The 16691-nt window shown below is 50.8% G+C and overlaps 1 protein-coding gene across 1 annotated transcript; it reads left to right on the forward strand.

Moving 5' to 3' along the window:
• Positions 1-6497: 6497 nt before the first annotated feature.
• Positions 6498-8966, forward strand: LOC120665358 (protein YIP4a-like). Its single transcript, XM_039944908.1, has 3 exons — positions 6498-7027; positions 8203-8277; positions 8403-8966. The coding sequence occupies exons 1-3, from the start codon at positions 6578-6580 to the stop codon at positions 8661-8663; spliced, it is 786 nt and encodes a 261-aa protein (XP_039800842.1). The 5' UTR covers positions 6498-6577; the 3' UTR covers positions 8664-8966.
• Positions 8967-16691: the final 7725 nt, after the last annotated feature.

Genomic DNA, 16691 nt, shown 5'->3' on the forward strand with positions numbered 1-16691 from the left:
CTACGGCCCGTGCAGGTTTAAGTGGTTCGCTTACGGCATCCTATTATAATCTCCTATTATAATCATTTTCCAAATACACTGTATCGAAATATTTTCAAAACTTTGGAACATATTATTGGTACAGCACTTACATGATGACTACGAGCTTCTCCGCTTTGTTAAACTTCAATGTCTTCAACACCCATGTGTTCACACGCCTGCAGGCAAAACAGAGGAACCAGTTCTTTGGTGCCAAAACAAATGGCTGGACCACCAATGGCCCAGCGCGGCGTTAACGCCGCGCGTCCTTTCTAGTTCCAGTCTAAGTGGAGGTATTATGAGAATGTCATAAATATTAAATTTGTTGATGTGATAGATAAAAGAGAAGAAAGAGTTTTATGAGACATAAGAGGAGTGTCATTTCTGACTCAGTTATTTAGTTTACAGTCTTGGTAACTGTGCGATGACACTCTTTATTGAGACTGGCCTTAAGGTTGCGGCACGGGTTCTCGGAACAGATCTCGCAGGGTGACGGTGACAGGCTCGTCCTCTGCTTTGGCCAGATTTGGTTCCATTTGGTTTCGTCGCGCTACTTGCGCTACAAAAAAATCTTGTATGCATAAAGTATTAAACAAAATTTATTTGCAAAAATTTTTACAGATGGGTGCAATTTTTCGCGACGAATCTAATGATGATAATTAATCGATAATTAACTATAATAATGCTACAGTAACCATCTTCTAATCATACGGTCAAATGTCTCATTAGATTCGTCTCGCGAAATAGCGCAGGGGTTGTGAAGTTAATTTTGTAAACTAGCTTTATTTAATACTTGTAATTAATGGTCAAAGTTTGCTACAGTAGCTTGTGCTACAAAAACCAAACCTTTATTTTTTTCGATTTTGGTTACAAGTTCCATCACATCACACATATTTAAACATCAATTAGAAGTACTAAGTATAGATTTATTATCAAACTAATTTAATAAATCATAACTTAATTACGAGATAAATCTAATTAATTCATCATTGGATCACTAATTGCTAGTGTAATCATTCGCTAATCGTATATTAATTATATCTATAAACTCGTTTAGAGCTCTAATTGTAATTTATACAATTAGTTTTATATTAAATTAATATATAAACATTCAAATTGATATCGAATATTTGATGTAATAGCTATTTTAAGAAAGCAAACGAGATTTTAACCGGCGCAGGGCGCACGTTTTCTGCTGACAAGTCACCGCCACGGCACAGTGCCTCGCGAGCAGCCGGCGCTGGATACTATGCGCGGACGCTAACCCGTGTGGCAGACTGGCATACGGAAAGCCCACGCGCCCCGCCGGAAAATTCAGGGCATGTTATTCCCACCTCCTAAACTCTGACAGTAAAAAAAATCGTCACATCGAATATTTCGATACATGCATATTTCAATACATGTATAGAATACTAAATGAAGTCTATTTATAAAAATTTTTTATAGATGGGCTGTAAATCGCGAGACGAATCTAATGAGCCTACTTAATCTATGATTTACAACAGTGATGCTACAGTAACAACCCACTAATTATTGATTAATTATGAATTAATTAGCACCATTAGATTCGTCTCGCGATTTACAATCCATCTATGCAAAAAATTTTATAAATAGACTTCATTTAGTACTCCAAATTAGTAAAATTTCAACACAAAAAATTTTGCTGACAGAGCCTGAACGTTCAGGGGGCTGCAGCTGCTTGAGCTTGGCAATCAAATCGACGCATTTGTGACGTGGAAGCAAGCCGCAGGCAGGTCAAGCAAATCCAAACGAAGATGCATTAACTGTTGGAGTAGATAAAACAATATCCAAATGATTGTCACTGGGCTATGCTAATTTCTGATATTATGATTCCAGTATCGCACTCCTAGCGAATAAGCTATAACAAAATATGATTTATATCGCGCCAACTAACAATGGTGCACAATACACATAGGGGCAAGCTGTATATTTAGTGTATTTCTTGCTTTCATTTTTCTTATTTCAATCTCTAGCTAATCGTGGTTGTTGGTTTCATACTTTTAAACTTAACTAGCAATTATACTTATGCGTTGCTACGGACAAAGTTGGTATAAATATCAGATACATATAGGTGTCCGCGCGTTAATACATGACTCTACGTGATCGACTGGTGGACGGAGGGAAAAACCTTACTCGCTTTAGAAATAGCTATAAATTTAGCAACCTGCGAATTCTAACTCAACATCTCGGATAACTAGCTAGGTCAATATTTATTTTCTTGAAAAAAAGTTGAAGCAGTATAATAAAAATGATGAACATATATTTAGAATGTTGAAATGATGCATTGTTTGTGGATCTGGTTTTGAGTTTTTAGAAAAAAAAGTAAAACATACACATAATAATGAATCTGGTTTTGTTGCATTCATTCTAATTTCTAAACACCAACTTTATAGCAAATAGTTTGTGGATTTTTGATGGCCTGCAAATAAAATTGGTCATGCCGCCACCGCTCGGCGCTCCTTTGCGCTCAACTCACACTACTAGAAAATGACTCATTCGTCCGCGGCATTTAGTACCGGGTATATTTTGGTCCGATACTAATATTGTCCCGGAGTCATTTTAGTACCGGGTCCAAATTTAAACGTCTCCTAAGCCATTTTAGTACCGCCCAAGCATCGGCCGGTACTAAATATCGTCTTGTTTCGGGCCGGTACTAAAATGACGCGGCCATTTAGTACCGGCCCAATACACCGGCCGGTACTAAATTTCTCCACCGCCACCACCGTCCTTATTAAATATCTACCACCACCCAGTACGCTACACATCTTCTTATCTCTTTCTTCTTCCTCCTGCTAAGTCCTCTCATCCTCTCTCTCCCTCCCTCCTCCCTCTCTCTCCGTCAGCGCGCAGGGCGCGGGGGGCCAGGCCGGTCTCCGGCGGCGGCCGCGCGGGGCCACGGCGGCCCTCCGGCGGCGGCCACGCTGGGCAGGGCTGCCACGCCGGGCCACGGCAGCCCTCCGGCGGCCGCGCCGGGCCACGGCGGCCCTCCAGCGGCGCGCGGGGGCAGGCGGCCTTCCCGGCGGCACGCGGGGGCTCGGCCGGCCTCCAGCGGCGCGCGGGGGCTCGACCGGCCCTCCCGTCGGCGCACGGGGCCGAGAGCTCCGAGAGCTGCTCTGCCTCTAGATTCTTTTTCTGATTTTTTTTAAATTTGTGATTATGAGATGTATTATTCTAAAATTTATGATTGTGATTGTAATATTTGTGATTGTCATGTGATTTTTTGATTGTGATGACCGGTGTTGTGGGAAAGGAAAAAGAAAGAAAATGAGAAAAGAATGATTGTAATATTTGTGATGTGATTTTTTTGAATGTGACAACCGGTGGTACGGTGTGGGAAAGAGAAAAGAATGAAAATGAAAAATGAAAAATGAAAAAAGAGGCGGAAATAGAAAAGCTATGTTTTGGGCACAAAGGAGTTTAGGTATAAAGAAACCCTTTAGTACCGGGCAGCTTGACCGGTACTAAATGACGTGCCATTTAGTACCGGTCAAGCGGTACCGGTCAGTTACCCGGTACTAATGGGGGGTTCCGGTCCAATACCAAAGGCTGTTTTTCTAGCCGCGTCACCGCATCACCTCCAATGCAATGTCGATGAGCACCTTCCCCACCCCATTCACTTTCTTTCTGTCACTAGATAAAGTAGCTAATGTGTAAACATGCTGCCAAGTCACATGCACTGCCCCATCTTGATCTGCTCCTGCATTCTATTACTGCAATGAGGACGTGTATCCCGTGTGCCCTACCTTACGGTTTTAGGGCTTTTTAGGCCAGGCCAGACGCGTCGTCGTCGTCGTCTCGTCAGCCTCTCGCAGGTTGCCAAAACTTCCCGTAGCACCCACAGCAACCACGACGCTGCACCTGCGGACTGCGGTTCTGTTCATCCTCAGCCTCAGCGCATGCGATCGACGCGGCTATGCATATGCGTTCCACGAAATTGCTCGTCGTCGTTGCTTGCTCGCCTCACCTTTTCCTCTTCGAGCAGGGTACGCTGCCATCAAAAAGCAACACTCCGAGCCGAGCGGGCAAGCACTCAGCGGCCGCCATCGCCATGGCGTCGCCAGCCCTTTCGGCGCCCCTCCTCCTCGCCTTCCTTTTCCTCGTAGCACCACCAGGCGTTGGCGCGTTCGTGGAGCACGTCGTCGACGGCGACGGCCGCTTCCTCCTGCTCGACTGCGGCGGCGGCGGCGGCGGCTCAGGCACGACGTCCGACACCAAGAATGACAACGGCGCCAACCTCGCCCACCTCTTTGCCGCTCGCCCACACACCACCGCCCACCGGCGGTCGATTTCTCCCCCCGCCCACCTTCTCTTCTAAGTCCGGTGGCCATAGAGCCTCCACCGCCGCCGCCGCCACCCAGCAACCCCGGATCTAAAGGCCGCCGCCGCCCTCCACCACCCCAGCCGCCGGCGAGGTCGCTGGCGGCCGCTCCCCCACCAACCACCCTCGCCGGCCACCCCCTCCCCCTCCCCCGTCTCCTAGCTCGCCGGCGGGCGCTCCCCTCTCCCCTGGCTGGAGGTGGAAGATGTACAGGAGCGCTTCTAGCTTGGCACGGGGTAGCGCGCGATGAATAGCTTTCCCGGCGGGGTCTGCATCGGCAACGACTCTTCCGCGGCGGACTGCCACGCGTGCCTGGCCGCCGCCGCGCGGAACATCACCGGCGTCTGCGGGGGTCCCGCCGGCCGGCGCGGCGGGGCCTGGTCCGACGGGTGCTTTCCTCGCCTACTACGCCGACGCCGACGCCGACGCCTCCGCGGCGCGGGGCGACGACCGCCGCAAGGTGCTGTGCGACGGCGACGTCCCCAGTTCGTACCTCGACGACGGAGACAGGGGCCAGCTCCTCGTAAACTACTACTACTACACGCTACCCGACCTGTCGTACGCCTGGCTGGGCCTGGACCTGGCGCGGCGCGCCGCGGACGAGCCGGCGCGGACGCTCGCCGCGGGGGAGATGAGGAGCCCGTACGATCCCGGCAGGACGGTGCGCGCCCTTGCGCAGTGCACGGGGGACCGCGCGTCGCCCGCGGACTGCCTCCGGTGCCTCATGGGGTCGGCGTGGCAGGCGGCGCTCTCCTGCGGGGACGCCGGGAAAGGGTGGCTCCGCGGCGGGCGGGTGCTCAGCTACGGCTGCTACCTGCGATTCGAGGTGAGCTACCGCTGCGCTGGCCGGACGCGGCCGGCCCACGGAGAGGCGAGGGGCTGGGCCGACTGCTCCTCGGCGGCGGCGCCCGCGGGCGGCGGCGCCTCCCTTCGCTGGCTCGCCGGTGCGCTCGTCGCCGCGGTGATGCTGCATGCCCCCCGTGGCATGTGAGCGAGGCGCTGAAGTGTTCTGCATTTCGCGGTCAGCTACAACCATTGCATGGAGTTCTGCAATCAATAGTAAGATTAGATGCTTCGGTTCTGAGTTTCTGGCTGATGCAAGGAGTTCTCATCATCAGGCTCTGTTATTATTGTGGTGTCATGTGAACTCATGCATGTGGAATTAATCTTTTGAGACAAGGATCATGCATGCAGTTTCTTCTCTGTTAACATTGCTCTGTTCGTGCTGCTGTTTTTTTTTTCGAAAACGCTGCAGAACTGTGTTTCATTGTATTAAGAGGATGATGAAAAACAGAGTTTTTTACAACGACGTGAAGCGATTAGCACTCACGCAACATACTAGAACACGCGATTGTGATTTACATCAAACATAAAGCAACCTAAGAGAGGTAGAGAGAAGCAAAAGAACTACTACTCAATCATCCCTACAAACAGCCACCTGGATTTGCGAAAGCATCCCATTCCTCAGGGATGGGAAAAGCTCCCTAGCAGTTCATGCTGCTGTTGAATCGTCTGCGGCTCTGAGCAGTGAACGTCCCTGCCCCGGGGCCGGGAAAAACGAGACAAGAGACCAAGCCCTCGTTTAGTTACAATTTTTTTTGAAATTTTGGTATTGTAGTACTTTTGTTTGTATTCGGTAATTATTATTCGATCATGGGTTAATTAGGTTTAAAAAATTCATCTCGCAAATTAAAGACAAACTGCGTAATTAATTATTTTATTTAGCTATATTTAATATTTTATGTATGTGTTCAAAGATTTGATGTGATGAAATTTTTTGTAAAATTTTGGAATTTTAGATGCAACTAGAAAAAGAACGGCCGGCCGACGGGGCAGATCCCCGGGCAGCGAGCAAGCCAGCGGATCAGCGTCGATCAAACACGGCGAGCGGCAGGCCGGCTGTCCGCTTGCCGTCGGCGGATGCAACGAGCAAACATGCCCAGTTTGTGGCCACGTGGTACGTCCGGTCCGGTCACCCTCCGCCCGGCCCCACGGATCAGCGATCAAACACGACTGCACGGCGCGATACGGCTGGCCACCGTGCGTTTCGCTTCGCCGACCGGTTCCCTCCGCCCGGTCCCACGGCGATCCACGTGTCCCCTCCTCCGCTCGCCTCTCCCCTCCTTGGCCCACCCTGCGCAGCCTGCCCTGCCGGCGGTAGTTCCCCGGGACCGACCGGGAGCGAGGGATCGCGGCTCCACTGATCCACGCCCGCCCGCCATGTCGCACCCCCTCCACCCATCGTCGGCGCGGTCCGACATGGACGAGATCGAGACCCTCGCCCCCGCCGCCGCGGCGCGGCCCGCCTCCCCGCCCCGCGCCTCCATCCCCGTCTCCTCCTCCGCGCTCCCGCCCGCCAGGCTCCCGTTCTCCGCCGCGGTGCCGGGCTCCGTCGTCTCCGCCCCCGTCGTCTCGGGCTCCATCGCCGTCCCCATCGCCTCCGACGGGTTCGGCGGGCCCGAGCCCGCCAGCCACACGCTCACCGAGCCCGTCTGGGACACCGTCAGGCGCGACCTCCACCGCGTCGTCAGCAACCTCATGCTCGTCGTCTTCCCCAACCCGTTCCGCGAGGACCCGGGCAAGGCGCTGCGCGACTGGGACCTCTGGGGCCCCTTCTTCTTCATCGTCTCGCTCGGGCTCATCCTCTCCTGGTCGGCCACCGCCGGCAAGGTACAACTTGCCGCATCTGGACGCTCCTTACCTGCATTCCTTCCGCCATGTGAAATCGAATGAAATCAGAGAGAAAACGTATTTAAGTAGCAGATTAATCTAACGCGATACTTGTTTCTAAAAACCAAAGAAAAATGACAACGTGAAGCCTAGTGGCCAACAAGTCAGCTATCAAATTACACGTTTGTCAGACTTGTTAGTGGCCAACTGTCCATCATGAACACCGCAACAATCGCCAATGAATCATCACAACAGTACGCTAGGGTGAGATCAGAGTGGAGGGAGAAATGCCGTGACTTCCGAGTTCATGTGCTGCATTTCACCCAATCTGTAGGCCCTCTTTGTTATTCGAAAAATGTGCTTCTTGCCCTCTTCAATCTTATCGCATGACTCTGTTCGGCTGGCTGTTGCTGTTAGCTGGTGCTGATTTATTGTAAGAGAAAAGTACTGCTGGTTGACTGCTGGCTGGTGGCTGATGCTGATTTGGTGTGAGAGAAAAACACTGCTGGCTGGCTGGTTGAAAAGCCAGTTGAACAGAGCGGCCTTTCAACATATGTTCTTGTGGTCTTCATATATTGAAACATTAATAAGCAATACTACCACCCTTTCAACATATGTTCTTGTGGTCTTCATATATTGAAACATTAATAAGCAATACTACCACCCTTTCAACATATGTTAGTTTGTGCTAAATCATATCTAACCATCTCCTATTTAGTGGCAAATTGTAATGTTTCTCAGGCTGCAAAATTGGAAGGTGGAAATTATTATCCAGCAACAACAACCTTTTTCTATATCTTACTGATTTTCTTCCAATGCTTCCATGGGCAGAGCGCGGAGCGCCCTCCAGTGTTTAAGAGTGATGGACATTTTGCTATCATATTATGGGTTGAGAATATGCCAGTGCAGGCTCTTTCCTTCCGACTGGATGTGAATTTTACCTGAAGACGATAAAGACTATTATTTCCTTCTTTACTATCTGCAGCAATCTAGTAACTTGTTTCAAATTGCATTTTTTAGATCCTCCTATCATTAGAAATTTAACCTACAGTACAACAATAGTATTCTTTGCAGACTTAATAATTCAAACTATATTAATTAACTCCTTTTGTTAGGTTCATTATTGCTTCTTCTATACAGTATGATGATGTATTACTTGGCTTTTGCTTTTGTAGTCTCAAGTGTTTGCAGTTGCCTTTGCTGTATTAGCTGCTGGCGCTATAGTTCTCACGCTCAATGTTCTACTGCTGGTACACCCCTCCTCTGCTCACCTCTCTTTGCTATTGATGTATCACAATGCCAGTGCATATAAAATCGTTGGATACCTTACATGTAATGTAATATATTTGGTGATGACTGTAAATTTCTGTTACAGGGTGGGCATATCATCTTCTTCCAAAGCCTCAGCCTTCTTGGATACTGCCTGTTCCCTCTTGATGTCGGGGCTCTGATATGCATGCTGAATGACAGTGTCATGCTAAAGATAGTCGTGGTGTTGGTAACATTGGCATGGAGCTCCTGGGCAGCATATCCGTTCATGAGTGCAGCTGTCAACCCACGGAGAAAGGCCCTAGCGCTGTATCCTGTGTTCCTCATGTATGTCTCAGTTGGGTGCCTCATTATCGCAATAGATTAAGGTGGGGAACTAGGGACTATCGCTGTGGTATCGTCAGAGATACCGAGTTTTGTTTTCTAGGTGCACGATTAGAATGTGCGCGCCTTCTTTTTCCTTGCATACAGATCTTAGATGAGATTTTCATTTTCGTAGTTTTCGCTGGTTGCTTCAAGATCTTACTATCATTTTTTTTAAGAAAAAGTTGCAAGGCTTGGAATGTTACAGTCAAGAAGTTTATAAATGATGTATAGGTATTCTGTTGTCCATCCATGTAGATCATTTGGTGTAGTAGACTGTTGAATCCTGAATAATGTACTTTGTTTATCAGTTGTGTTGGGGCGTGTGGAACTCTAGAGCAGCGCCCAGTTTTCGTTTTCATGGAAGTTCCTATTGCTGCATGCCGATCGTTGCGTGTTTGGGTGAGCATGGTAAACTCCATTCTTGCTACCTCACAACTTTCCGGGTCTCTGCCGACGACCTATCTGTGTGCTCTATGTAGTCTTACCATTGACCACCATCACCAGCAGACGGTGATGTAACAAGAGCAACCAAAGAAACTGCCGAGCAAATCGACAAGAGCAACCAAAGAAACTCCTAGCTAGTCCTGAGGCCTGAAGCCCCTGACTGACTCTCCGACTGCACTCAGGACGGAAGGCCGGCACAAATCAGTCAGATCACTCCTGCCTTTTGGGTTTTGATGACGCGACTGATCCCTATGAACGCGTTTGCCTCCAAAGTTTTTCTTTGGATCATCATCATGGCGTGCTACGACCAGGGAGGGAGAGGGGGCCGGGGCTCGTTCCTTCTCCTTCGCCGTCGCCGCCGGTGGGAGCAGCACTCCCTCCTCGGTCCAGGTCAATGCATGCCGCCACGACACGGCCCCCCGTCAAGGCGAGCCAATGCGCGTGGCCGCGTGCTGACCTGAGGAGAGCAGCGCTTGCGTCACCATCGGAGGTTAGTCGCCGTGGAAAACGAATATGGGGTTCCAGATAAAAAAGTTCAGACCTGGCGACGCATCCTGTAAAAACCAAAACAGAAAAAGCTTCCGGCCTCCTATGGCTGCCTCTCGGCATTGGCATATACTCCTCTGTCTCTGAATAACTATCGTTTTCGCTTCTCGAGAAATAATTTTGATTAATTTTATATAAAATAATATTAATATTTATGATATATAATTAGTATCATTAAATAGATCTTTTAATTTAATTTTTTAATAAATTTATTTAAAGATACAAATATTGCATGTTTTTTTAAAAATCAAGTCCAACTTGTAGCACGCACACCGACGACGACACTTAAAAAGAGACAGAGGTAGTGCTGTAGAATACAAATTTTATATTTTTCTTCCAAACAAATCACATCAGATTCACATATATGAATCCGAACAGGCAGCAGTAGTGGTAATCCGTGGGCGGGGTCCAGGTCGATCCATCTCAAAGGTGTTCCGTGTTCGTTTATTTGCAGCCGCGAAGGCTTCTAAATTTAGCCGGCCAGCGGCAGCGCCAGGGCAAAACGCAAACGCACGAGTCCAAGCAAAGCCTCGCTACAAACCGGGGAAGGCACCGCGTCTTCGTGCCACCTTCCGAGTCTTTCCTTGGCACGCACCACCGCCGGGGTCTCTGATCCTCCTCTCCCTGCCAACACGCCGTCGCCCCGCCCGCCCCCGCTATATTTAACCACACGCACGCCGTCCGCAGCCGCACCGCGCGCGGCCTCACGCTATTCTACGCGACCTAGCCAGACAGCCAGCTGCGTAGATAGCGAGATCGACGACCTCTCTCCTCGATCGATCGGCTCCGGTGGTGCGTCGTCCCGCCTGCGGATGGCGGCTATGCTGCAGGAGGAGCCCGTGATGGGCGGGTCGACGTCGGTGGCGCCGGCGGGGACGGACCGGCTCGACCTGGAGGCGGCGGAGCAGCTCATCCAGCTCAGCGGCGGCGCCGACGACGACGACGGCGGGTCCGAGAGCAGGAGCGCGGACAGCGTCAACAAGTGCCGCGGGAACAAGGACAAGGAGGCGGCGGTGGAGAGCCGCCGCAGGCGGGGCGCCGCGAGGCCCGTCGCTGCGGCCGGGAAGGATGGCCGCGGCGGCGGCGGCGGCGGCGAACCGGACGGCAAGGGCGCGCCGGAGAGCTTCGCGTCCTCCACGGCGGCCGGCGTGGAGGGGAAGGATGACAGGGCTGCGGTGGTGGAGTCTCCTCGGAGGAGCGCTGGCCCGCATCCCGCGGGGAAGGATCGCGACGGCGGCGTCGTCCACGGGGAGGCGAGGCGGCGGCCCAGGTTCCGGCCGCTGGCGGCTATATACAGGGAGACCGAGCCGAGGCGACTGCCGCTGGCCGGGGCCGGCGGAGAGGGTCACGCGGATCGTGATCCCCCGGAGGGCCAGGGGAACAACACGAAGAAAAGAGCGGCCGACGAGCGACGAGGTGATGATCCCCGTCGATGCAGAGGCCAGCAAAGCAGAGAGAGAGGATAGGTACATGCGTGCGTGTGTAAGCTAGGATCGATTTGGAGATTAGATTTGCTCGACGATGCACAGCAGAGCGTAGAGTAGGTAGACATCATCAAATGAGCCATGGAAGTTGTGTAAAGATTGATCGATCGATCGATCGATCTTTAATCAACTGCTGCAGGATAGCGTGTTTTCTTTTCCTTTCGAGGATTGGGCGGAACAAAGTTTTAGCAGTAATGGCGTTCGTTCTTTTTCTTTCCTGGCATGCCGCGGATAATAGGGCTGCTCAGCGGCGGGTGGAGGCGAGACGGAGCCACGGAGCGGGCGGGCCGGTGCTTGGGCGGGGCGCCGCGAAGGCCGCTATCGAGCGGCGGGTGGAGGCGCAGAGCAGGCAGCTCGGCGCTTGGACGAGACGGAGCGCGGCGGCGAGCATGGTCGTCGCCAGTCGCGAACTGCCGCCAGCAAGCTGGTGCGGTGGGCAGGGGCGGAGCCAGATCAGGGGGCCAAGCAGTGATGGGCCAACAGTCTTGCCGTAGACTGCCGCTGGAGTAATTTCCACTTTTGATAATTGTGCTATAATGGTGCTACGGGATCATTAGGGGGCCAGGCCCCTGCCCGCCCCGCCTTGTCTCCGCCCCTGGCGGTGGGGGTCGCGCGCGGGGGAGGCAGAGGGGAAGTGCTGGTGCCGGATCGACTGGTTGGACGAGCGGACTTGGACGGTATAGTTGGCCAAATGGGCCTGGCCCAGCACTGACACGGTCCCAAAAAGTGCGACCCGAGAACGGTCCGGCCTAGGAACCATCGGGCTAGTGCCGGGCCCATGCCAAGCCCAGTACCGTGCTTGGGCCACGATCGCGGCACGCGTCCCAAGCATGAGCACGGTCCGTGTAAGGCGCCGGCACGGGGCGGCTCGACTGCGGCCTTAGGGTGGCACGCCTAAGCATTGATGCCCCCTCCCCCTTCCCCGCGCCTCCCGACCGTTGGGGAGGGGGTATATAACGGCGGGCGCCACGCCGCAACCTCCCCACCCTAATCCTAATTCATTTGCCTCCCCTCGCCGCGCCGCTCGCTCGCTCGCTCCTCTCCTCTCTGGCTCTCTACCTCTCTCGCCTCTTGCCCTCTCCTCGCTCGGTCTCTCCTCTCGTCTTCTCGAGCTCCGGTAGGCGGTTGCCCTGAGGAACCCAGGGTCGGCACTCCCAGACATGCCATCTAGGCCCATTATCTCGATCTCGCACAAACGATGTAGCATCCTTCTCTCCTTTGTCTTCCTCGTCATCTTCGCCGGCCTCGTCGCTGCCACCGGACTCTGGTGCTCCGGATCTAGAGTAAATCCACTATCATCTTCCCTCCAATCCTCTCTGGTGCTCTCGCTCTCTCTATGCGTGTGTGTGCGTGTGTGTCTCAGTCTCACTGTTTGTCACTCTTTCTGTAGATGTAGACGAGATCCGTTGAGGAACCAGAGCCGGTGGGCTGGATCCGTGCTCTATTGACATCGCCAGTGTTCCTGGTGCTCCGGCTGCATAGGTAGGAGCTTAACCCTAACCCTAGATCTTGCTGGATCTCTTCTCTCTGGTGTTTCCCTAACCCAAATCTTGGTTTTTACCGCCGTTGAGGAACCAGTTCACTTGCTAGTGACGATGGCCAGCTCAGACGATGAGATGGTGGAGCTGGGTGTGAATGAGGAGCGGCGGTTGTGCGGGTTAGCCGGAGATGATGACGAGGACGACATGCATGAGGACCGTGATGCCCTTTTTCGACCATTGTGGTGATGATCCCATCACCGTCGACGACCCTGAGGATCCACCTCCACCTCCTTCAGATGGGAACAGCGCTAAGCACTCACGTCCCTCTACCTCTCCTGTTTAGGATGACTTCGAGAGGCTATTCAAAACCATCGATGGTAAGATGGTCAGGTATGGAGCTAGGTGTCTGCATTGCTCTAAGGTGTACCCTGCTCTCTCTAGTGGTGGCACTGGTCACTTTTCCTGACATATTGATGCTTGTGTTAAGAGGCATGAAAAGACTCGCATGTCTCAGTCCCAAATCTCTTTTAATCCTGATGGTAGTATACGTACTTGGGACTACTGTTCCATGGTTGCCTGTACTCAACTGGTTCGACTGACTGCTAGACTTGATGTTTCTATCTCTCTTGGTGACTCTGAGGCTTTTGAAGAATATATTAATATTTCTCATAATCCTAAATATACTAGAGTGTCTAGGCAAACCACCACTAGAGAAATAATGAAGTACTTCACTGATTGCAAGGCTAAGCTTGTTGAGACTTTTAGTACTTCTGTTAATTGTGTGTCTAACCTCTGACATTTGGTCTGGTAATGCCAAAGAGGACTACTTAAGTGTTGTTGCTCACTATATAAACTCTGACTGGCAACTAGAGAAGAGGGTGCTTGATCTAGTTCTTATTGATGTGTCCCACAATGTACAAAATATTGCTGACCGTGCAGCATCTGTTCTTGCTGATTATGGTTTGACTGAAAAGGTGTTTGCTGTTACTTTAGACAATGCATCATCTAATGCTTCAGCCATGCAAAAACTGAAACCTATTCTGTCTAAATACCTTGGTTTTGATGTTATGGATGAACTAGAATATGCATTATCTAATTTAGACATTGCATCATCTAGTGTTATTCATTTTATGTTCTTGCATCAGCGTTGTGCATGCCATATTCTCAATCTGATTGTCAAGGAGGCCCTAACTACACTCAAGCCTTTGATAGAAACATTTAGAACTGCAATTTCATTCTTAAATTCATTTAATCAGAAAATCGCTGCATATAAAAGTTGCTGCATTGCAACTGGTGTTAGGTCTAGAAAGTTTTAGCTGGACATGGAGGTTAGGTGGAATTCTACCTACCTAATGCTTAAATATTTGTTTCCTCATGAGTCCCCTTTCACTACTTTTATCCAAGCTCAATATCCTAGGGCTGAAGGTGAGCCCTTTGAAAGGCCCTTGTTTAGTTTTGGTAATTGAGTGACAACTTAGGTGGACTAATAAGTGTTTATGTTGAGATACACAGGAAATTAGTCCACACAAAGACACTAGTATGAGCAACATGTGCCATGGTGGAGAAATGGCTAAGGGATTGATGCTATGCTCATATAGTGTGATCGAGGAGCTCATTGCATATGAGACATGACATGGAGTCATGTGACCAAAGTGGAGAAGATCAAGACAATGCTTGGCTTTATGGACCGGTTGCAATGGAGAAGGGCAAGTCAAGGCTTTGAAGCGATGGACCGCGAGGCGGTGAAGCTTGGGCAAGATTTGGCGCCAATGGACCGAGGCAACGGTGAAGAGCGAGCAAGGTCAAGATCGATGGACCAAAGAGGTCATGTGATGACATGGAGTGGATCATATCATTCAAGGAAGATCAAGCCAAGTGTTGACTCATGAAGATGATCAAAAGGCTTGATGGAGTTTGGTGCTTGTGTGGCATCAATATTTGGAAAGATGAAATGGAATGCGCAAGGCAAAGGTATGACTTGTAGGGCATTTCATTTCACCGGTCAAAGGTTGTGTAGAGAAGTGCATGACCGGATTTAGGATAGATGGCCGTACTATCAAGAGGGGCAAACTTGTTTGCATATCGGTCATCTAGTGCCACTTGAGCGATCTAACATTGCGATGTTGCTAGGATCGAGTGGCGTGGTGAGATCAAGTGAAAATCCTTTGAAAATGATTGTGAAATGCTAACACACATGCACATGGTGTTGTTCACGTGGTGGTGTTGGCACATGTGCAAAGGAGAAAGAGTTGGAGTTGATGTTGATCAACTTTGGGAAGCAAGAAGGGTTTTTCGGTTTTCTCCGGAAATTAGGTTGTCCCTTGGAGTGGAATACTGCTTTGATCCATTGTGTTTTGGATCAAGTATTCAGTTGGGTTGTGTAGCCCTCTGAATTAGCTTTCCATAGAGTCCAAGATCACCTAATTTGGACTTCGGAGCTAAGAGTTATGGCCGTTTTACCGAGGTATATTTCTGCTGGAAATAGACCTGCGGACGGTCCGCTAGACCTGCGGACGGTCCGCCCTTGAGTGGCGGACGGTCCGCCGTTATCTCGGTTGAGCTCAAACAGAACCGTTTTTGGCTCTGTGGGTGGTCCAAAATGACCTGCGGACCGTCCGGTCCATGGGGGCGGACGGTCCGCCTTTAAAAGCTGAAACGGGCGCAGAAACTTGGTTGTTCTGTCTTGGGTGCCCAAAATGACCTGCGGACCGTCCGGTCCTTGGGGGCGGACGGTCCGCCTCCTACTGAAATTTCTGGGACAGAAACTCTGCGGTTTCTGTGTGTGCTCACGTTTTGAACTGCGGACAGTCCGCCCCTGGGGAGCGGACAGTCCGCCGGTAACTTCCAGATTTAGTCAGAGACGTGTGCAAATCGGTTGGTTCGAAGTTTTGAACCGCGGACAGTCCGCCCCATGGGCGCGGACAGTCCGCTCGGGGCTCTAACGGTCGACTCTGACACATAATCATTGCAGTTCTAGCCGTTGGTTTTAAATGGCGGACGGTCCGGTTTTTGTGAGGCGGACAGTCCGCGAAAACTCAGTTTTCACGGGATTTGAGTGTAACGGCTAGTTTGGGGCCTCCCTCTATAAATAGAGGGTGTGGCCGGCCATTTGTGAGTGCTGAGCACTTTGGGGACTTAGTGTCCATGTGTGAGAGTGCTTGAGAGCCCTCTACTCACTCTAACTTGATAGTATTCATCCGATCGAGTGAGAGAGCGATTCTAGTGCGATTGCTTTGAGAGATTGCATCGAGTGGCACTAGGTGATCGTGTTGCAAGCCGGTGTGCTTGTTACTCTTGGAGGTTGCCACCTCCTAGACGGCTTGGTGGCAAGAGACTCCGTTGAAGCCCGCAAGAAGTTTGTGCGGTGCTCCGGAGAAGAGTTTGTGAGGGGTATTGTGCTCACCCCGCGGGAGCCGCGAAGAGCAACTCTAGTTGAGCGAGACGTGAAAAGCAACAAGTGGTCCGGCCGGATCATGTGCTAGAGCTCGGTGTGAGCACTCCACGTGGGAGAGTGTGACTTGAGAGTCACCACTAGCAAGAGGATCGGCGGCAACCTTGGAGCTTGTCTCAACGGGGATTAGCTTGGTGGCAACCAAGTGAACCTCGGGATAAAAATCACCGTGTCAACTTTGTCTACTCTTCTCGGTGGTTTGCTTTCTCCAAATCACAAGCATTGTATTTACATTGTTCTATATCTTGTGCTTGTGTAGTTGCTCTCTAGTGATTAGTTAGCTTGTGTAGCTTGCTAATCAACTTCTTGCTTGTGTAGCTAGAAGTAGAGATCCTAGTGTATCTAGTTAGCTTGTGTAGCTTAATTAGTTGCTCTTGCTTAGATTGTGTAACTAAGCAAGTTGAGCTCTTGGATTTGGATTGTGTATCCTTGTCCTTGAGCATCTAGTGAGCTTAGGTTGGCTTTGTGCTTTTGCTCATTAGAATTGTGTAGGAGCTCCCGCGGTTTGTGAAGTACTAGTGCTTAGGCTTGTGTGTCTTGGCATTAGATTTATTAAGAGAGCTCTTACTAGCTTGGCACTCCATTTGCTTTGTGTAGGATCTTTTTGGAGGTGCCTTAGAGTT

This window comes from Panicum virgatum, chromosome 3N, assembly GCF_016808335.1.
Source record: "Panicum virgatum strain AP13 chromosome 3N, P.virgatum_v5, whole genome shotgun sequence".
Lineage (NCBI taxonomy): Eukaryota > Viridiplantae > Streptophyta > Magnoliopsida > Poales > Poaceae > Panicum > Panicum virgatum.